This window comes from Acipenser ruthenus, chromosome 3, assembly GCF_902713425.1.
Source record: "Acipenser ruthenus chromosome 3, fAciRut3.2 maternal haplotype, whole genome shotgun sequence".
Classification (NCBI taxonomy): domain Eukaryota; kingdom Metazoa; phylum Chordata; class Actinopteri; order Acipenseriformes; family Acipenseridae; genus Acipenser; species Acipenser ruthenus.
In genome coordinates this window covers 15,519,079-15,541,764 of record NC_081191.1, presented here as the reverse complement: position 1 = coordinate 15,541,764, position 22,686 = coordinate 15,519,079, and the positions used below count along the sequence as shown (strand labels likewise).

General features: G+C 36.4%; 1 protein-coding gene across 3 annotated transcripts; it reads right to left on the bottom strand.

Moving 5' to 3' along the window:
- Positions 1–402: 402 nt before the first annotated feature.
- Positions 403–20,507, bottom strand: LOC117394165 (pleckstrin homology domain-containing family F member 2-like). Of its 3 annotated transcripts, none has more exons than XM_033992201.3 (2): positions 20,121–20,507; positions 403–3,903 (listed from the first exon to the last, which is right to left on the bottom strand). In XM_033992201.3, exon 2 carries the CDS (start codon positions 3,891–3,893, stop codon positions 3,156–3,158), a length of 738 nt encoding a protein of 245 aa, XP_033848092.1. In that variant the 5' UTR covers positions 3,894–3,903; positions 20,121–20,507; the 3' UTR covers positions 403–3,155. The 3 variants fall into 3 exon arrangements, with proteins under 3 accessions (XP_033848092.1, XP_058868591.1, XP_033848091.1); XM_059012608.1 differs by lacking the exon at positions 20,121–20,507 and adding an exon at positions 20,034–20,114; XM_033992200.3 differs by having other exon boundaries at positions 404–3,903; positions 20,125–20,497.
- Between the last annotated feature and the right edge of the window lie 2,179 nt (positions 20,508–22,686).

Sequence of the window (22,686 nt, the reverse complement as noted above, 5' to 3'; positions counted from 1 at the left end):
CACAAAACCACTGTTCACTAAAGAAGCGGTTCTGGACTCAAGCCATGCTTGCAAGCATGCCAAGTGGGCCAACTAATAAATATCCCAGAAAGTTAACCAAGAGATACACCCTTGACTTGAGCGACTAAGAAGAAAAAAGAATACACAGTGTTCTCAGGATTAGTACAAAAAACAAAATCAACGCTAAAGGGACCAGCTGTAGAAATATTTCCTAAACTATCATGACATTTTAAACCCTATGCCAGCAGAAAAGAAAATGCTTTGCAAATAACATTACTACACTGTACACATTATATATATATATATATATATATATATATATATATATATATATATATATATATATATATATATATATATATATATATATATACACACACACACACACACACACACACATATATATATATATATATATATATATATATATATATATATATATTATTCCTTTTAAAAGGTTACTGCAATTTTGACATCCTGTAGCCCTACAGGGAATAATACGTTTATTTTTCATTTACGTACAGTAGAAACTAGTTTCTTAGCATTTTATTTCTGTGGTGGAGAGACTGATAATTAGGCAAATCCAGGAATTAACATTTACAGTACCGCCATTAATGTGAAAGTAAGGGGGCGGGGAGGAGCATGGTTGCTAAAAGGTACTATAGCAACTGCTTTGATTGTTGGAAATGCAGTTTCATCTACTCCCAAATGTTGCTCTCTGGCCAACTACAGTATTGTTTCATTTCCTTATTCTACCCATGGTGGGACATATACCTTAAAGCAGTGCTGCCCAAACCCGGTCCTGGAGAGCCCCTATCCAGCAGGTTTTATAGGTAACCTTTAATCATCAATTTCTTAACACCTGGAACAATTTCATTGTGATCAATTAAGCAGGTGATTTATTAAATGAAGTCATTTAGAGATCATTTGGTACAAAAAATGAACTACCCTTTTGAGCCCTCAATGGCCTGGATTACATGCTGGGAAAATGTCATGACTTATCTGTCTACTGTCATGACTTATTTAAGGTGGTACGGCTGAATTATAATTTTAGATAGTTTTGGTTTGTTTAATTTAACAATTCCTGCTTTGAAACTTCATGTTGTATTTGATTTTTGTATAATGTATTATATTTGTATTCAAACATAAACTAAACATAAACCAAAACTGACTAAAATTGTAATCCAGACCGTACCACCTTAAATAAGTCATGACAGTAAACAAGTCATGACATTTTCCCAGCATGTAAACTGGCCCAGTGACCAGAGTTCCCTTAATTGAACAAGTTATTTGCTTAATTGATCAATAACTTCCATGTGTTCCCAGTCTTTAGAAATTAGCGATTTAGGGTGACCTACAAAACTTACTGGATAGGGGCTCTCCAGGACCGTGTTTGGGCAGCACTGCCTTAAAGAGTAACTAGCAGGGTTTTGAAAAATATAGCTTTACACGTCCCCACATGTTGCTACAACTGTTTAAATAATGTACCAGTATTTTTTTTTTCATTGTTAACATCCTGACAACTTTTACACTGTTTCAAAGCTCTTTTCAAAATGGCCGCTCTAGTGCACTGGGGTTTGAGATCAGGGATGTGTGTCCTCTAAATCACTGTAGGAAGAGTAATTTAGAAAAAAAAAAAATATAAAAAAATAAATAAAACAAAAAGGTGCTCTAGCTTTTCTGTTCCATAACACACCATGGATCGTTATTGTTGTGTTACCTGTTTGAAACATCCCTGATCTCAAACCCCAGTGCACTAGAGCGGCCATTATAAAAAGATATTTGAAACAGACTTAAGTGTAAAAAGTTGTCAGGATGTTAACAATGAAAAGAAAAATTATTTAAACAGTTGTATCAACATGTGGGGAGGTGTAACGCTATATTTTTCAGAACCGCACTACTTACTCTTTAAATTATTATTTTTTATTTATTTTTTTCAAAATATGGTTGCTTCAACTTGTTTGTTTATATTTCCTTTAAATATTGGTGATCTGCATATTCCAGTCAGTTCTCAGTTTATATATATATATATATATATATATATATATAATGTGTGTGTGTGGACAAACTAATATATTATTGGACACCATTGTGTACGGCTCCTGTGAATATCACACTATCATTCCTCACCCACAAGCAACAGCAATTAGGAGTTCTGTTTGTGCGAAAAACACAAACTAGTATGGATGCTATGAGTGATCTCATAAAGGCACTGTGTGGCAAATAAGGCCTTGTGTAAAACTACGTATTCCCAATTTAAAGAGTTTAAAATTAGAATCTGTATTACGATAAATATTGCTTTAGATCTGAAAGAACACATATTTGTCAAGTAATTACCCTCCATTTGATTTGTCGTAAGCAATAATAGAAAAAGGTATGACTGGTGTGTTCAAACAATCCCGATCAATAGTCTTTTGCATATTCATCTTAAAAATGTTAAATGTGTTATCTGGTGTTTTATTTTCTTATGTTCTTTTTATTAAATACTGCACACCTTTTTTAATATACAAATGGCAAACAGGTAAATAATACAAAACTACCAAATTTACGATTAATTTACCAGTGAGATTTAAAACAGACAAAAAGTCACTAGAGTTCATATCCCTGCAAAAAAGTTAAGAGCTGTCAGCACAGAGGCACATCCTTTCTTTAAGGTTCATGGGTGGAAATGTATAGCTAGAACTGAGTCATGGTATTCCCAAGAAGCAGCCCATTACAGACTAGAACTTAAAATTAGCACTTTGGATTATTTGGGCAAGCCAGAGACTGTTGTATATTCCACTCCTGTAGTGACACCCTTAATGAGATTTAGAGATAAAGCAGCAAAAAAAATAACCGTTACTCAGAAACAAGGTAAACTGTGGAATTTTGAGAAAACATTTTAATGAAAAATATGTTTTGTGTGTCCAAAACACACAATAAATATTTAGCATTAAAAGGGTTAATAGACATAGGTTTTATAAAATCACCCAAACACAGAGATCTGGGAATCTCAAGCATTTAGCTATGAACATGTTTTGGAAACTTTCATAAATTTAATAAACCATCATTAAAAAGGGTAAGACTTCAGATTTTTTTTTTTTTTTAATTGCTAATTTCAAGCCCAGCTAAATATTCTGTTAAATATTCTAAATATTAGACTAAGCTTGCTGTCTTCAGTCACTGCTGTCCTCATCATCATCATCATCCGATACGTTATTCATGGGAAATTTGTAAGAGTCTGATCTGGGAGGCAAGCTTGCACTCAGCTGCCCACTGGAGAGCTGATCGTAACAAAATTCACAGACCCGCACCGGCTTGGAGGACTGACTGGGAAGCAGAAACTTTTTCTCCGAGCAGGGCCCACACACCACGAACCCACACTTGCGGCAGTGATGCCTGCGGCTTACTGGTGTAAACTTAATTTTCTGACAACGCATACACACGGTGGCCTCTGAATCAGGTACCCACACTGCAGCATGTTCACTGTTTGGTGCCTTTCCACTTTTTTCAAGCAAGTCGGACACACACTTGCTGATGTGGTTCATCCATTCGGACTTCTCTGTGGCGGTAGCTGCATAAACAGCAAAGGATTTGGTAGGAGTTTTTATAAGCCATCCATTGCGTAGGTCGCCTTCGTCCTCAATAGAATCAATTGTGACATTTTCCAGAGGAATTATGTGCTGTTTGTTGTACTTCTTTTTCTGAATGACAATGTTACCATATACAAGGATGTCGTTGAAGAGGAAAAACTGCCTGGCTTTTGGTTTCTTTCTGCAGAGCTTTGTTAGCACTCCTTCCCCGATGAGGACTCTACCAGGAATAGCCAAGGGTTGACCAGCTGCTCCAAAGCACCCCTCCACAACATTTATCCGTTTTGAATTTGCTTCGCTGTTAGCCAGGCGATCAACCATCTTTTCTTTCCTGTATATATATATATAAAAAAAAAAATCAAAAAATTAATAGGCTACTGTACTGTTGTAATTGCTCAGAACATTATCTAAATTAATGCTCAATGTGTATTATGAGGGGTTTTATTAAACACTTGCAAATCAACACCTCTTTCGAAACAGCAAGTAAACAAAACACTAGAATGCATAAAACAAACATGGCAGTAACATGCAATGACAGAATTGTGAACTGGTGTCAAACTGTATGGTCTACATGTATATAAATGACTCACACACACACACACACACACTTTTACTCAGCTTCCACTTCTGCCCTCTCTGCTAAACCTGAAGTAGTGTCTTGGGTTAACTTTATCTGTACCATTTATGTTTTTGAAGACTTCAATCAAGTCCCCCTTTTCCCTTCTTTTTCTAGGCTGCATATATTCTTTTTAGCCTTTCCTCATACATAGCTCCTGTCATGAAGTCCTGGGATCATACTCGATGTACTTTTTGTAGCGAGGTGACCAAAACTGCACAGTATTCTAGGTGGGGTTTAACGAGGGCATAACCTTCGCATAATCTCTCTAGACTTGTATTCCACATTGGCGAGATACTTTTAATGGTTCCACTATAACCCCCAAGATCCTTTTCAAAGTCCTTGTCCCCTATTTCCATCCCATTCATTGTATACTTAGAATATGGATTTTTATGCTCAATATGCATAACTTCACATTTTTTAACATTAAAATGACACAAGTTTGCCCAGTTACAGAGAAGGTCCAAATCCGTTTGAATTAGCTGGGCTGTGGTTTCCACTGCTCCCCAAGCTTGGTCATTTATATAAATGAGGAAGAGTACGGGTCCAAACACACTAAGTAAACAAATGTCTAATGTGTTTTAAGAAAAAAAATGCAATGTTTTAAAAATTGTGATTATCTATAGGAGGATGGTGGGACACTATTCTGCAAGTTTTGCTGTCATTCGAATCGACCATGTATGAGTCAGTAGCATTAAAGATCATATTGCCAGTAATAAACATGCAGAGAACAAGAAAGCAAAACAGACGGCACCAATGGCAAATCACTGCATTCTCCTCTATATTGAAAAACTTAGACCTAAGGTACTGCGCTCAAGGCGGGGCTTAACCAAAGTAAGCTAAATTAATTGCGTATTTAATTATTGTTTAGTTTATTTCTTTGCACTCTACCTGCATTTAATAAAGATATAATTAGCAATGTTAAACCGTGACTGTTTCTGAACTAAATTATATTATCAGACAAAGAGAAAACAAGCTCAAAGCTATTTTTCTAGCTACACATTCCTTAACCCTTTAAGGACTGGGATTGTGTTAACACGGTCATACTGAAATGGGCTTCTAGGACCGCGATTGTGTAAACACGATAAAAAAAAAAAAAAGCACTTTGTTTTAATGACTTACAGGGCCACCGTACTTTGCAGTACAGGCTTGAAACACACATCATTCGTGATAGTTTTTGTTTTTCGTGTGTGATGTCACTGAGAGTGGCATTTAGTGTCTAAAAGGCGGAGACAGTTTACAGCAGCCCGGCAAAGACAAAAGCAGAAACAAAACATCACAGGAACTTGTTTAGAGCTAATTATTATTCTGTCTCATGTGTTTTAATATATATGTTTTTACAACATTTATAAATATCAAGAAACAACTGGATGTAAGCTGATACTATTTCATGAACTAAATGTATTCAGGTAAGTTTTTTTTCCTGATAATGGAATGAATAACTATTATTTCATTTATAAATATTTATTTTGAGAAAATAAATTGAGAGTAGTGTCCATTATTGCTTATAAAGTCCCTAAGAATAAACATGCACTATGTTATTGCAATCACTCTGGTGAAACAATGTCTTGTAATTTGCCCAAACATCAATATTTTTCAACAAAACTTTCAGGAAGTATTGCAAGGTCCCTCTGGTCATAGAATAACGCATTTTTATACATGTATCTCTAAGCAGAATACATAATAAAAAATACTTAAATAATAATAATAATAATAATAATAATAATAATAATAATAATAATAATGTGTTGCTTTCCAAGAAGCTAAAAAAATTGATTTTTAGTGAATTTTTATAGGAAGAGAGTCAACTACAGCCAAAAAATGCCTGGCCCTGGGGGAGCATTCCACTGAAAAATGCTTGGTCCTGAAAGGGTTAAAGGAAATTGAACACTTTAATGTGTAAAGGATGTAGTCACGACACTACACACTGTTTGTTTCATAAAGACATTCTGTCCAGAGACACACCTCTTGTAAACTTGGCAAACAACAAGAATGCAGAATTAGCAAAGAAACCATTGGGAGAATTAAAGGGACTCTATTTAAATTACAATCGGGTGATGCACAGCAATTAACCCGTGTTGAGCAACAAGTCAGTCAACATGCCTTTGTTATCAAAGTGTTTCATATATTTAGCCAGTAAAACGCTAAACAATTTGTGGAGTACTGTAAATAGTACTACTCTCACATGACATTGCGGGACTATTACCAAGTGGTAATATTTATTAAATTTACTTATTTTAACTATCAACATTACATTTGTGTTCAAATGTCATGTTTAATTATTAATATGTTGGGGAAAAAATGGAATTGTTCATTTTTGAAAAACAGAATTTGCTTTTCCCCAGAATGGAAAATCAGTAGCCCTATATCCTCCACTCTGGTTCTCACATTTAGTGTCCGATATCTGCATGTTAGTTTATAACCTCATAAACCATTTTTAGAAATACAGAAATCTCTGTCATTGTTTGGTACCTTAGCCCCACAAAATGTAAGGCAGTAAAAACAAAAAACTTACACCGAAATACAAAATTCCATATCAATTAACATATACTACTTATTCACTTACATATTTCAAGAGGCGAGGTAGATTAAAACTAACATGCTCCAAAACAATTTGCAAAAACAATACTGAATTCACTCAGTGTCTTCTATGATGGAGACATGTACAGTAATAGGGGTGGGCATTTTTGTATATTACATGTAATTTACTAAATGATTACACTTTACATCAACATTCCACTGGCTAAAAATAATGCTTACATACTATCAAAATTGAAGTAATATGTAAAAAAAAAAAAATATGGTACAATTTGACATAAGGTAAAAAATACTTATTGCAACACCATAAAAAAATATTTTAATACTGTTATTGGATTTATATCTACATTTCATGTGACATTGTACAAGCTTTGTTACTAATGATCACACATGGAGTTTGCACAACTAATGAATACTGTAAATAACTTGTTTGAACAAAACTACTTTGAGAATAAGTAGGCATCCCACTGCAGTGGCTTGTCTACTGTTGAGACATTGAGACTTGTATTCTGTGTCGTTGACACTTTCCGTCAAAACCATTATCAAAATACAGGATCAGTTCACAAAAAGATCTTCTGCACACATTTTGCTGCAAGTATCATCGCTTGGTTTAAAAGCATGTTTGCAGTATAAAAATGCAAAGGCCAAATGGCAGTGATGATGGTGATTACAGCCAATCTCCGGGATCACAAGCGTCAATTCATATTATTATTACTATTATTATTATTATTATTGTATCAGAATGTGACTGTGACCGATATCCTGCTTGGAACGGTGACTTAAATAAAGCTTTGTTTTGCCTGCAGTTCTTTTAATTGGCCGCAATAAGGTGTTCCTGCAATGCAGCCTTACTGTATATATCACAAGCAGCATCAACTGTACATAAAACACTGTACATTTTTATTTACAATTATAAAAACACCACCAGTAAATTATGAAAATTAGTACTACCAAAAGTTAGAACCTTTGTTCGGTAATGTGTTCCAAATCTTCGAAGGTCAAAATGTGCCCTTCGTTACAGCCCTAATACCGACTCACTCCTATAATGTACTGTATAAGAAACACAGCTAGAAAAATAACATGATAGTACTAGAAAGAATACATCCAACAAGGAAGAGCACACAAGGAAATAATTCACTGCCTGACTGCAGGTGTTTATTTACAGCTCAGGCTTCTCTCATGGGTTATTTATGTTCAGTGTGCAGAATCCGTCAAGTAGATTGCAGCACTTAACCTCAAACTATACTGTTTCTATTCATAGTGCCCCCCCCCCCCCCCCCCTCACTTTTAATGCAATACATTTAGTAACATCTTTGCAAGAAAAAATAGTGTAATGTGCAAATTTCACACACCTGGAAAAAGCTAAGTCACCATACATACTGTAAGACTGCCCTTTGCACAGCTGAAGTATGACAGTAAAATTCCATCTGATGGGCCTTAGGTAAAAATAGCAACAGCACACAAGGCTACAGGAGCATGCTCACTTTCAGCAAAGAGTAAGCTGTCCAAGGAGCTTGATCACATTTCTATTTACAGCAACAGCAAATGAGATCCCTTCCTACATGACTTGGTTTACACCCAGTTGGAACTCATGAGCCATATAAGCTGAAACCAGCAAGATTACTGCACATTTTAAACAGATTTACGTCACTGCACAGACTGAATCACAAGCGAAGCGACAGACTCACTGACTTTTGTTTTCTGTGGTTGTAAATTCAAGAGTCTACATAAATGTAGTTTAGAATGTAGTGGAATTGTGAGAATCCTATTATGCAAATACTGTACATTTCCAAACAAAATATGAGTACACAAGTAGTTAACACAGAATTGCTAGTTTATTTCAAAACCATGACAGAACAGAATTCACAGATCTCCGATCCCAATTGTCACAGCATGCCCAAACCAAATCCAGCGCCCACAGCATAATTCCTAATCCTTTGCTTCACTCTTAAATACCCCCATTCCCAAGCAATATATATTAAATAACAAAAATTGCACTACCTCAAGCCTGATTTGACACTGTGACCAAGTTGAGCCCAGGGTGCAAAATAACCGATGGCAACGGTGGCAATTGCCGCAATGCCTCTCAAATAAAATTTAAAAAAAAAAAAAAAAAAACTTACGGCTAAAGTTGCCTACATGGCCGCCTGTCACTGCCGCCAGTCTCCCTCAGCAGCAGCACATCTGATCTACAACCCATTCACAAACTTGCCCAGCATCAGCTGGCCCGTTCTGTCACAATTCAATTGAATTCTGTCTAATCTCGTCCCGCGAGAAAGTGACTCATTATCATGATGTATTATTGTTGCCATTCTTTTTACTGTGCACCTCCCAGCACTACGCCACGAGACAGACGTATTGTATTATTGGTTAATGAAGTGTAAACAGAGGGAGGGAGGCTGTTTGAGCTGAATATTTGCCAAATTACCCTTTGTATTTATTCATGATTGTTTTTAAATTGGATACTTTTATACCACTTTTATACCATAAAATCTCTCCAAGAGCAAGGCGTAAAATCGTCCAGGAAGTCACAAAGAACCCTAGACCAACATCCAGGGATCTGCAGGCCTCTCTTGCCTCAGCGAAGGTCAGTGTTCATGACTCCACCATCAGAAAGACTCTGGGCAAAAATGGGATTCATGGCAGAGTAGCAAGGAGGAAACCATTGCTCACTAAGAAGAACATGAATGCTCGTCTCAAGTTTGCCAAAAAGCACCTGGATGATCTTCAAGAGTTCTGGAACAATGTTCTGAGGACAGATGAGTCAAAAGTGAAACTTTTTGGCCGACATGGGCCCCGTTACGTCTGGCAAAAACCAAACACCGCCTTCCACAGTAAGAACCTCATACCAACGGTCAGGCATGGTGGTGGTAGTGTCATGGTTTGGGGATGCTTTGCTGCATCAGGACCTGGACGCCTTGCCATCATTGAAGGAACCACGTTATTCTGCTCTGTATCAGAGAATTCTACAGGAGAATGTCAGGCCATCCGTCCCTGAGCTGAAGCTGAAGCGCAGCTGGGTCATGCAGCAAGACAATGATCCGAAACACACGAGCAAGTCTACATCAGAATGGTTGAAGAACAAGAAATTTAAAGTTTTGGAATGGCCTAGTTAAAGTCCAGACCTAAACCCCATTGAGATGTTGTGGCAGGACCAGAAACCAGCAGTTCATGCTCGAAAACCCACAAATGTCACTGAGTTGAAGCAGTTCTGCATGGAGGAGTGGGCCAAAATTCCTCCACGGCGCTGTGAGAGACTAAATAATAACTACAGGAAGCGTTTGGTTGCAGTTATTGCTGCTAAAGGTGGCGTAACCAGTTATTAAGTCTAAGGGGGCGAGTACTTTTTCACACGGGGGCATTGGGTGTTGCATAGCTTTCTTTAATAAATAAACGAAATATGTATCAGATTTTTGTGTTATTTGTTCACTCAGGGTCCCTTTTATCTAATATTAGGTTTTGGTTGAAGATCTGATAACATTCAGTGTCACAAATATGCAGTAATGCAGAAAATCAGACAGAGGACAAATACTTTTTCACGGCACTGTATATATATATTTCACAAATGGTAAAATGACACTTGTGACATTGCAGATATGCGATTCAAAAGATAAATCAGAGTTGAATAAGACCCCCTAGATTTTTCACTTCCATTTTTATGTTTGTGGTCAAATTGCCTAGATCTATTTTTAGAGATGTTGTGGCTTCAAGTTGCTGCTAAGAACCTAATAACAGAACCTCTTTCTTATCCGAGTTTAACTATAAAACATTTTGGAACATCCACCTCTTCACATCAGTAAAGCATTCAGCTAAGGCTGATACAGCCAGGGTACCATCACAGAGGTGTAGACCTGTGTGTCATCGGCATTGCAGTGAAAGTTAACACCATGTTTATGGATACCAATGAAAATCCAGACAGACAGTCTCCTAATGAAACAAAATTGCTGTCAGTTAGTGAGATATGACTCGAACCATTTTAAGACAATACCGGACAAGCCAACCCAACTGAGATGATCAATTAAAGCAGTATAGTCCACATATTCAAATAAGAGCCATCCGTGGAAATATTTTTCCTAATATAAATAATCTTATTTTGAAAGTACTGTAATTAAGAAATTCCTCACATTTGAAAGTCAAGGATTCAAAATGAGGAGGAGCATCAGAGGACCGATTTACTAGTTTATCAATATACCCTGGAGTTATTTTAGTTTGTTTCAATAAGGGAGGAAAAATAAGAACATCTGGCTCTCCTCAGACCCGTGCTATACTTTAATTGATGTTGCTTCCAGATTTCATAGAGTACATGCACTTTATTATTTATCCACCTGCGTTCCAGTTTGACCACCTCTTTTCATTTGACATAAATCTGGATTTACCCAAGGTGAGGTACACTTTAGGGAGATTTTTCTTGTTTTAACTGGGGCTACTTTGTCGAAGACCCTTGACAGAAGGTTATTATCCAGTAAATGTCTACTACCTCATCAGTTGACTGCAAGTTTGTAGCAATAGGTGGTATTAATCTTAGCATATGAGGCAGCTCTGGTGCAGTTAAAGAATGTATTACCCGTTTTTTAACAGTACACAGCAGAGCAGTTTGAGTGGGTAAAGGTAGATCAGTCTCAAAAAGGATAACAAAATGGTCGGAGATGGTTAGATGTAACACTGTGAACAGCTAAGCCACGAGTGATGACTAGGTCTGAAGTATGGCCACGAAGGTGAGTACTTAAATAAAAAACTTTATTTTACAGGTGAATTTTAACATAATAACACACTGTACAAGAAATGAACACACAAACAGCCCTCTGGAGCTTTAATCATTTTACTACATTCCCGTAGCCTCTCTTTTTTCTAGACCCACCGGCAGCACTGGCACGAGTTCACCGACTACGTGGGGTTTTCAGATGTCATTTCTCAGCTACCCTTGCCAATAGCGTTTCTTTAAAATAATATATTAAAAATGTAATTAATTATATTCAAATCTACATTAGTTATTCAGGGAATATAGCCATCATGGTTCTAGTGGCTGTAGTGCAGCGTTCTTCAATTGGCAGCCCGTGGGCCAAATCCGGCCCACGTGAGCCTTCTGTCTGGCCCGTCAGATGTCAGCTGCAGTGCAGCCAACTGGGTGGTTTTACGCTAAATGTGGCTGTTTTTAATCACGCTTTGCAGGAGAAAATGATACTAAGTGTGTTGTCTATTTGTGGGCGGTTTCAGCAAAACACTTTTTTTTTTTTTTTTTAAACATGAAATCTCTGCCATGATTGACACAACATGATTAATAACACATCCAATCAGAATCAAAGTAACACACACACAGCCCCCGGCCCCACCTCCTGCCCTGGCAAGTATCCACCAATATGATTGTTATTGTTTTTCCGGGGGAAAATAGACAAATTATTTAAACTGTTAGTATATAGAAGATACGGCCAGTTGATCATTTTGGTCCTTTGACGACACTGTCTATATATGTGAGACTGCAGTGTGCACTGTCTATAATATGCGAGACTTGCAGTGTGTTAATTTGCCTTTGTCCAGTTTACCTACATTTTGTACAGGCAAACCTAACTGGCAATATGTTATTTACTACATAATGTAAAAGTGCCTTTAAACAAATGTTACTTTGTTTCAAAACATGTAAGCAGATAGATTATGAGCAGATTAAAAGCACTGTTATAAGACGTTAGTGAGACCAGACCGTCAGATAAAATATATATTATATAATAGTAAAATCACTTTAAATTTAATGTGAAACAACCAAATGTGCTTTTAAATCGTTCAAGTCTTTACTTTCTCATTAAATACAGAATGAAGAACGCTAAAACGAGAGCGCAACAAAAACTAGTCTTTATTAATGTTTATACAATTACGAATAGTGATTGCAATAAAGTGTGTCCTGCATTTATTCTTTTTTAAATTATAGATTAAATCGCTTATTAAAATATGTTTCTTCATTCTGCATGCACCAAAACACTTCAATTTTAAACCCATTTTACTACTTGTACTAAATGGCTAGCAGGGATCAATCGAATTCTTAAAAGGGGGAGAAAATGTTGGGGGGGGGGGGGGGACACAAACCCTAAATATAATAATACTACTCAAGTTAACCCTTAAAAAGGAAATATTTAATATTAGATAGCTACTTGTTAACAGTCAATAAAAAATAAAATTACTCATTTATGTAGCATGATTACGAGTAACTCCCTTACAAATCGCTTATTTTCAAATAAAAAAATACAAAGATTCATTCATGATGATATTTTTTCAGTTTCCATTGTATTTCAAAATAAGTAATTAAATGGAGCGCATCTTTAAACAATGAAAGTAAATAGCTAAGGGTGGCTAACTGCTGATCCAGAAGACACAGCCAAAGGCTTCTGCAAATACTGCAGAGTCTCAATAAGATGCACAAAAAACAAAACATATTAACAATGCTACTCCACATTCTGCCTTGAATAGAACAAACTGCTTCCAAGTAGCACCCGTGTTGGAGGTTAGCAACAAAAAGAGAAGGGTAGAATTGAAACAAGCGTTTCTAGTGGCAAAGCACACCACCATTTCCACTGTGGATTGCCTGTGTGAGATCTTCAAAGACATTGTAAATGACACAAACTGCACTGATCTCAAAGACATCCAGCTGCACAGAACTCTGTGCACAGCAGTGACAAATTCAGTCCTGGTCAACTGTACTTCATTACAAATGCTAGCTGCAGATATGCACAGCTGAAAGGTCACCGCTATCTACATACAGGGTATTTGTGTCCCCTAACAAACGATATCTATTGGCAACACGTCATAATACAGCAACAAATGTTCACTGCACTTTACCTGGTAATAACCCTTCTCATTCCTTGTTTACGACTCACTCTGTATGTAAGCTGCCCTCAAATCAATAAACTTTAGTCACACACACTCTATATGCACATTCCCATTCGCATCAGTATACTCCATAACCTAATGGTGATTTTTTTTTTTTATTTATTTATTTTTTACAGTTTACTATTATTATTTAACTTCTTCAAATAATTGCTCCTCTCCTGTAACTTCTATCTTTCCTTAAGGTTTGTTTAAATGCTTGCTGTTCACCCTGGTCCACTTCTAACACTGAAAATTATTTGAATGGATTTATGCATGCCCACATAAAGTGGGGTGTAGCCCCCCTCAAATTTGCCATGCCACTGCTACGGATTGACGTGCTTTCATTACTTAACTTGCATGCTTGTTGCGCAGTAATTTTTAGCAAACAAAGACGGTGCGAGCGGGTGTCAATTTTAGACAAAAACAGAAAATTAGATGCCCATTTTAATTTAATAGTTTTAATAAAATTAAGATTATAAATATATTTGCTTTGTATTATTAAATGGCAATCAGAAATCGTCTCACCCCGTGGAACACTGCAGACAACTTTAGACTTTTCAGATTTTGCCTCCCCAATAGAGACAAACTGAAATCTATCGGAAAGATAAGATTTGAGCCAGGATAGGACAAGAGCAGACAGTCCCACTGTGTTTTCAAGATGATTCAATAAGATGGAGTGGTCTACAGTATCAAAGGCAGCACTTCGAATAAAACTGTTGGAAAGCCCAAGTCAGAGCTTATCAGTAGATAATTTACAACTCTGACAAGGGCTGTCTCGGTGCTACATGCAGCACGAAATCCGGACAAACTTCTCAGATGCACCATTAAGAATTATACATTTTTGGAATTGATTTGGAACAACTCGTTCCAAAACTTATTTAAGAATGGCGATTTGGAAATTGGCCTAGAGTTATTCAGGACTTTAGGGTCCAAATTGTGTTTCTTAAGCATAGGCTTTACCTTAAGTGCTATACCAAAGGAAAGTGAACCATTTAAAATGTGGGTATTAATAGCATCAGAAACATCTTTTAAAAGTTTTGTAGGAATAGTGACTCTAGAGACATGTGGTCTCTGTAGTCCGACGATGTATTTCTTTAGTACAGTACTAAACGTGTTTAAACATAGCACGATTAACCAAAAAAAAAAAAAGTGTTACAGCTTTTCTGTTTGGATTGGTCCAATAGGGAGTAGGCTACAGTACAATGTTAAAATTGTTCTGTACTGTGTGCATTTAATGTTCAGTAGCTGCCTCTAATCAAGTTGAGTGTATTTCTTGCGCACTCTTGCTGTGTCAGGCCTGTGAACGAAGCGAGCCGGTCTGCCACAGACACCCTCAATTTGACCACAGGTAGCTAACTGAAACATATTACGAGTCATTGAATCTAAATAAAACACATATGAAAACCTAATTATATAATATATATATAACCTGTTGTGGTTTTAAACGTTTCAAATTCTTTATCATTTACATTAAGTGTGAGAAGTACAATCAATGAAAACAGAACAGCTATTGCTTTTGTAATACATTCCAATTTGTTGTGTTCTGCATTCCGTGGCATCTTGAGTGTATATACAGGGGTGTAGTGCGGCTTTCCTCTTCCCCCCACCACTTTTATTTAATAAAAGCAAATTGATTAAATCATGTGAAGAGCATAAAAAGCACTACATGTTTCCACACATTTATAAAGTTTAGAAAATATATAACTGAAGGAGATAAAATTATATAACATTGATTACAGTAAATTGATCGTCAGTTTGGACAAAAAGTAGAAACACCTGCCACAAAACTCAATAGGAAGCAAAGCCATCTGAAGATGACCATTCAAAATACCATTTAGAATCAACTGACCCACCAAAAGTCATACTTTATTTAAGTAAGCTAACTTAAATGCGGTAGTGAAAATAGGGGTTTAAGTGTTTGTTGTCTGGTTTAATGTATATTGATCTAAAAAAGAAGGCATATTTTACTAAAATTGTTTGTTCTTAAAATCCAAACTCATTTAGAAGCTTACACAAAATTGTTTTGCACAAGAATTTTATTGTAATAACACATTGTACAAGAAATGAACACACAAAACAACCTTCTGCAGCTTTAATTATTTCATTTTAATTTTTACATTCCCATAGCCTCTCCTTTTTTTCTACAACAACTGGCAGCACACAGTAGCACACGATGATCAATGAAGCTACTGCACGGTCATTTTTGTTTTCCAGAATTCCTGAATTGAGTTAAATCAGCTTGAGACGTGTGAAACAGATTAACCCGTTTTATATCACCTCGCTTAATATCAAATGATCACGATTTTTCAAAAACCGCCATGCAGCATAGGTTCTTGTCAAAAGCACTATGAGCCGCATTCTGAGTAGTTCTGGTTAAAATAAATAAATAAATAAATAAATAAAAGTAATGCTGGATATTTTAAGTGCCACGAGACTTTATTCTCTCATACGCGATTGTTGGCTGCTGTCTTCAAGGATTATAGAAACTCAGTACAGTTTTGAAAAAAAAGACGATATTAAGTCTATCTAGGTGTTGTTTTGCAAGCGGTGACTTTCGCTTTAACTCTTAAAACTCTGGGCTTTCCAAAGACGTATTCAGTGGGTGTATGTGGTACACCTAGCCAGAACTACGATCGCTGAAGTTAAGCCTCTCATCATGTGACACAGCGTTCACAGCTTAGGTTTCATTTTAAGTCTATTGCTCCGTCATTGTAGCAGCTAGACTGAAAGGGGCGGTATCGTTGGAAAGCTTAGAAGCTCAGCTTCCCCCCCAATGTTCATTTCATATTGGGGTTCAATGGCGCGGTGTTTTTTTTTTTTTTTTTTGCACCAACTATGATTACTATATATATATATATATATATAGCAGTGACCAAACATGATTATTTCAGAAAAACTATTTTTATTATTATTCTCATCTCTACCACATATAGTATGCGTGTTGCAACTTATATAATAAGTTATGCATTCAATACAAACAACACTATTCTCTGGCAATACACGCTATGATAAGTAAAATAATGTACAGTGTATTAACAGCCCGCATAAACTATAGTTATTGTAATACAGTACAATAAAACAAGTTAAACAGGTGTGTACAGTACCGTACTATAGATCTTGTGACTACAACATAGCAAAACAATATTTGATAGGAGTATGCACAGTATTCAGCCGATTGCTGATAAACAACTGTAAAAAAAAAAAACTGTCACAAGACTGACAACCGTTTGCCTCGATGAAGGCTCGTAGTTTGCTGAGGTTTGAGTTAGATTCGCGTTGACATTTTCTGTGTCTTTCTTGCCTGCTTTTCCTGCTGTCATGTCATTGCTCTGCGCTCTATGACACTGCTATTTTTTTTTTTTTTTAAACATTCAAACGTTGTTTGCATTATGCAATTATCCAAATTAAAATGCAATGTACAATGGACTTCAGGACTGCACAGCTTCATGCAATTAAGTGAATTTTGCATTTAGCCGATATGCATTAAACCGTATCATACAATCATAGAAAATGATGCACTAAAAAAACGGGTCCAGCTGCATGCTATGCAATTAAGCAATTTATGCAATTATCCAATATACAAATAACTGGAGTCGTCTGTGAATCTATATAAAAATCACGACACAACATTCCCAGCAAGTTGGGCACTGTTTAAGCGAGGCATTTCAGAATGATGTGCTTGCCTTTTCTCTGTCCCATGAGATTCTGACACTCTCTAAAGCACTCACCTTTTTGACCCAGATGGCCTTCCATAGAGATCACGATGCGTGCACATGCATAATCTGGTTTGTCTACTTTTTGCATCAAACTTTTAAATAGAGACTCAAGAGCTGCGGTGTTGATCCTGTTTGTTTTATTTTATATATTAATCTCACATATCACATGGAGCTCTTTTTCACAACTTATGGGGAGGTGGTAAATAAGTGCAAGGTATGTTTGTCATTTCTAGCAAATATGAGCACCTGAGTTTTGTATCTGAATACATGTCAAAAAATATTCGTTCGAAATATTCAGATATTTGTCCCAGCACTATTATACAGTTTAAAGTACAGGTTAAGTTGTTTTCCATATTTGTTGCAAGCGTGCTTGCCGCTAATTTATTCAAGTGCAGACCATCTTTCATATAATATGCAGATCTTCCCCAAAAGCAGTCCCAATTATTTATAAAGCCCTTGCATACACCACCCCTTTAACTGGTGTTTAATGCTCCAATTCTGCTAAACCATTCATTTTGGCTCCAGGTTCACAATCTTCCTCCATTGGAAATCTATCTGGTCGCATTAAAAGTATGTGATCCAAATGATCCTGCTTCCAGAATTAGGAAGGCAGAAGACACATTAAAGCAAAAGAATAAAATTAGCAAGCTATGTTTATAACAGAGTAAATCCCCAAACCGACTGTCAGTACCACAGAAATGTCACAATGACCTGCATACAAAGCATCTAGAATAAAATCTCATAACAAATATGCATGGTTTAGAAAAGTGGTTTCCAAGCAATAGCCTTTAAATCTCTAAACTGTCAGGTTACACTTACAATTGAATTGTATCCATGGAGTTGTGCGAGTCCGACATACTTCTATTATATCCCATAGATAAACTAACGCTAATTGGCTGCATTTTCACACACATTACCGCATCTTTTGTCTGCTTAAGCCACTTAGCTATTAGCAGACAACAGGATGCCTTAAACAGTAAGTAGCAGGGTTCCAAAAAAAGAGTTACCCGTCCCCACGTGTTGCTACAACTGTTTAAATAACATAGTGACAACTTTTTACACTTATAACTTTAAAGTCTGTTTCAAAGCTCTTTTCAAAATGTCCGCTGTTGTGCACTGACAGTGTGAGGATTATTGCCCACATTGTCAAAAAGGTAACATAGCAATACTGATCTATGCTGTGGTATAGAACATTAGTTTTTAAAAAAAAAAAAAAAAAAAGCAATGGTGGTAACTGAACTGTATCCCGTTATTTCCATCTCCCTGAACTGAATATTGCAGGAAAACACAACATCTGACATTGGAAAAGTCAAACAACTACTAACAAGCCCAAGACTTTTACATGACCACAAAAATGTTGGGCTTGCCATAGTCTTATACCCATCACTACACAGTATAGCTTAAGTACTGTTTTTATAAACATCTAGTTGCAGAAAATAAAAAAAACACCATTCAAAGTTCCCCCAAAAGCCAATTTTGTCTGAACATAGCTCAAGAGGAATACTTGCGTTTATACGTGTGTTAATTTGCCAATTTACTGCAATATATGTAAATGCTTCACATTAAACCCGTCTGTGACTGTTTTACAAATGTATTGTTAACATTCTGTTTAATGCCATGCAGTATTTCTCGATTTTCCTTCAATTATGGTATATGAACTTCCTTGTCAGCATACTGCACATGTTTAAACTTGTTGTGTCTGGTAGTGAACACCCAACCTGTCTTTCTGTTAAATCTAAAGACTTCACTTTTAATAGTTAGGCCTATGTTTAAAATTATAAGTTCTAATGTACAAATTAAGACCTGAATCGGAATCCTACCTGTCAAGACTGGACCAAGCATTTAATTTACATTTCCTAAACAAACCGGTTATGTAGCACCTTTTAACGTAGGCAGTTAATTTTTCTTTTTTTTATTTTTAGAAAAATGTATAACTGGAGTAACTACGTTAGTGAATAAGTTTACAGTGACTCCGAACTTCAGGCACGATTCTGAGTTGATGTGCACGTTTCAGACAAGCAATGTGTGTAGGTAGAGCAACTGGCAGAATTAATATACATCCAGTATGAAGCAATTACTCAACAATCGGAGCCAAATTTCAAAAGTATACACCCATGCTGCATGCATCAGCAAATACTTCCACTGTACACTCACTGCTTCAAGACAGAGATGACTGTGCTTTAACTACAGAGCAGAATAACCATATATATATATATATATATATATATATATATATATATATATATATATATATATATATTTCTCTTTCAGAAATACAGCTGCTCAAGCAGTCAAAAACTTCCCCTAACCTGACCGTGTATTTTGTATAATCTGTAACAGTGAGTGAAACTGATGATGACAGTAACTGTACTTCTGTTCTATCTCACAAGATCGACCTCATCAGAGAATAGTATAAGTACACAGCTTATCACGTTTCAGTTAATGCATTCTCCTTAACAAAATAAGGATGACATTGACTTAGGCATATGTGGAAACATTTACTGGCAGATGATAGTGTGTGCGACTGGACGCTACTTTTCTCACCAGAACTTATTCTTTTTTCCAGTGGAAACATTACTTGTAAACATACATTTGGTGCCGTATTGTTACACAGTATTTGTTCAACAATTGTATGACTTTTGTTTTTTTTTAATGACCGGGTGGTTGTCAGTAAGAACTTATAGCAGAACTAAACCAACTTGTTGTTTTCGGAGCAAGCCTCTGGACGCAACATACCTCTCGTTCGGTTTAGTAGAAGAAACTGATAGAAAGTTCAATGCTTCTCGGCGTTGTAGAAAACAAAGAAAAACTTTTAAAACATACCTACCAGTTCTTAATTTCTGCCAGGTACTTGCTGGTCAATTTATATTCCTTTTATTCCAAACTAAAAGTAGCTAGCGACTACGATCTCCACTCCGCTGGATCACTCTTCTTTCCTGCCGCTCGATACTTTGCAAGCAATAACAATATGGCTCCCAGCGACGGTGAATGGACGTACTCACGTACAGTGGGAGGACTCTCATGGACGTCTCTGGCTCCTGCTGTTGTAAACAACAGGAATTAAATCTTGCCAAGGCATTTTCTCCAACAGACCGGGCAGCAAGTGTTTAAGTTTAGATGAAGAGAACACTTTTTAGTTTATCTATATTGTCTCCTATTTCAAAGCAGCACACGACGATAATTTGTACAGTGCAGAATAACAACCCATAAGCTCCAGATCACTTCTAGGCACCAGACACCTCTGCTTAAGCCAGGATTTTCTGTTGCTATTAATATTACACCACGCCACAAAACAGCAATCCCTGATGAAAAACTTGATAACTACTGAAACACTGCTATGAGAGCATTACCCTAAATACCCTGTTGTTATTGTTTAGTAGATATAAAATGTACTCAGTTCCTACAGGCATGTATGTGTGTGTTTGTGATGAAGAAAACAGTAAACAAGTGGTAAGCAGGGAGCATTAATTCAACTGCTACATTTACATTTACATTTACAAAGCCCTATGCCACAATTATTAAAAATTATCATTTTTCGTTCAGGAGGATGTGAATGCCACTGTCAGCCAGACCTGGCATTCTGAGCAATATTTAGTCGGTCTCTTGTGAATAACAAATGCATCCTCATCTGTTTTCAGAAAAAACACACTTACGAAAGATATTGCCTGATTTAACAGCAATGTAGGTATTCTGAGTTTCAACTTTTTTAAAGATTGAATCTGTCCAAATGCCTAGTTCGAGATGTCTGCACACTTGCCTTTGGTGGATTGCTAACATTTGCAAAATAATGCATGTTTCAACTTCACAAATGCAATCGACAAATTCCCGTATGTACAATAAGGTTTTAATGTTAGCAAAGTATGTATTAACCCAAAGGCCCCATTGTCAAACTGAACCACTGAATTGTTTCTACGTGTGATTCTTGTATAATTTATTGATGTGAATATAGATCCTTGTCACTCAAACCTGTCCTAAAAGAAAGCTGTAGCATTATGTATACACTCTTTTAAACAAACGTTCACATGCTAATCTATGTTCAGCTTTGATGGACTTTAATTGTGGTCTCCCCAAACCATAAATGTCATTTGGTAATTGAGTTCCATTTTTTTAATTGTTCTTATTAGTAAACTGTTAAATAGAGCTTCAAAGTCACTTTTGCATAAAGGTAGACTCATTTATGCTTTCTGTCAAATGCAAGACGTGGAAGACGTGTGCCTCAGATGGATAAGTTGGAGTAACTGAGCATCAATAACTTTAATGTTATTTCCTACATACCACGAGGAATCAAACCAGAGACTGGGTAACTCACACATTACACCAAGCAGTATGCAATGTAGATAGTTGGGTATGAAACCTTCAACAACATCAAACAGTGGTAGGGTCATTAAAGGGCTGGGACTTTTCACACCAAATACTGCATCCCCTTTGTTGTAAGCTTCGATAGCATATACAGTGTGTTGCTGATGACTGTGAGATGTAGGCTGCAACTCGTCAAAACAATAACATTGCATTCGTCCATTACCTTTAACAACAGATCACAACCATAAGCACCACTGAGCTGCTTTAAGTTTTTTAAAATAGGCATTGCTACTGGATCTGCACATCAAATTAAGTTAAAAAAAAACTTGATTTATTTTATGTTACCATGTCAATCTTTCCAACAAAACTCCTCTAAGGCTAGATGTTGACATTCTTTCACATAAGGTTTTAAGAAGGTATTCCTGTCTGGCTTTGTTCGACCAAACCACAGAGCAGTCAAAATTATACTATGGCGTCTAATTTTAGGTAAAAGTTCAATTATTTGTGTTTGCAAAGGCCAAATTGAATAATGGGATGATTTAAACACTGGAACACTGTCACAGTTCCACAGGATCGTAAGATCATCATTTATCATGTGACCAGATGGTTTTCTTCCTGAGAGTTTGGGACACATCTTGCATACTCAAAACGTCTTGCAATTGTTCACGCAATGGCAAATACAAAAAAGAGCAATTTTCTAGACTTTTCTGAACACTGAAAGGATGTGCACATTCTGTATATTCATTATATTGGTGTTTTCAATATATTCCTGGCACTGACTGCCGTAATAATGGACTTCACATATTCCTGGTTCTGAAAAATATTTAAAAAACAAATATTTAGTTGCTGGCATAATATGGAAAGTGTGAATTGAATAATGATAGTAGGTCTTGCAATGCAACTCCAGTTATGTTATGTCTTAAACGAAAGGCAAGAAGTAAAAGTAAACGTTCTCCAGAGTTGTCCCTGTGTAGACTGGGTCATCTGCATTGTCCTGTTCCTGTTGAATAAAATGAATACAACTGTTAATTTTAATGAACAGAATATTATATAAAAACAAGCACTAGATAAAGATATCATGGCAGAGCGT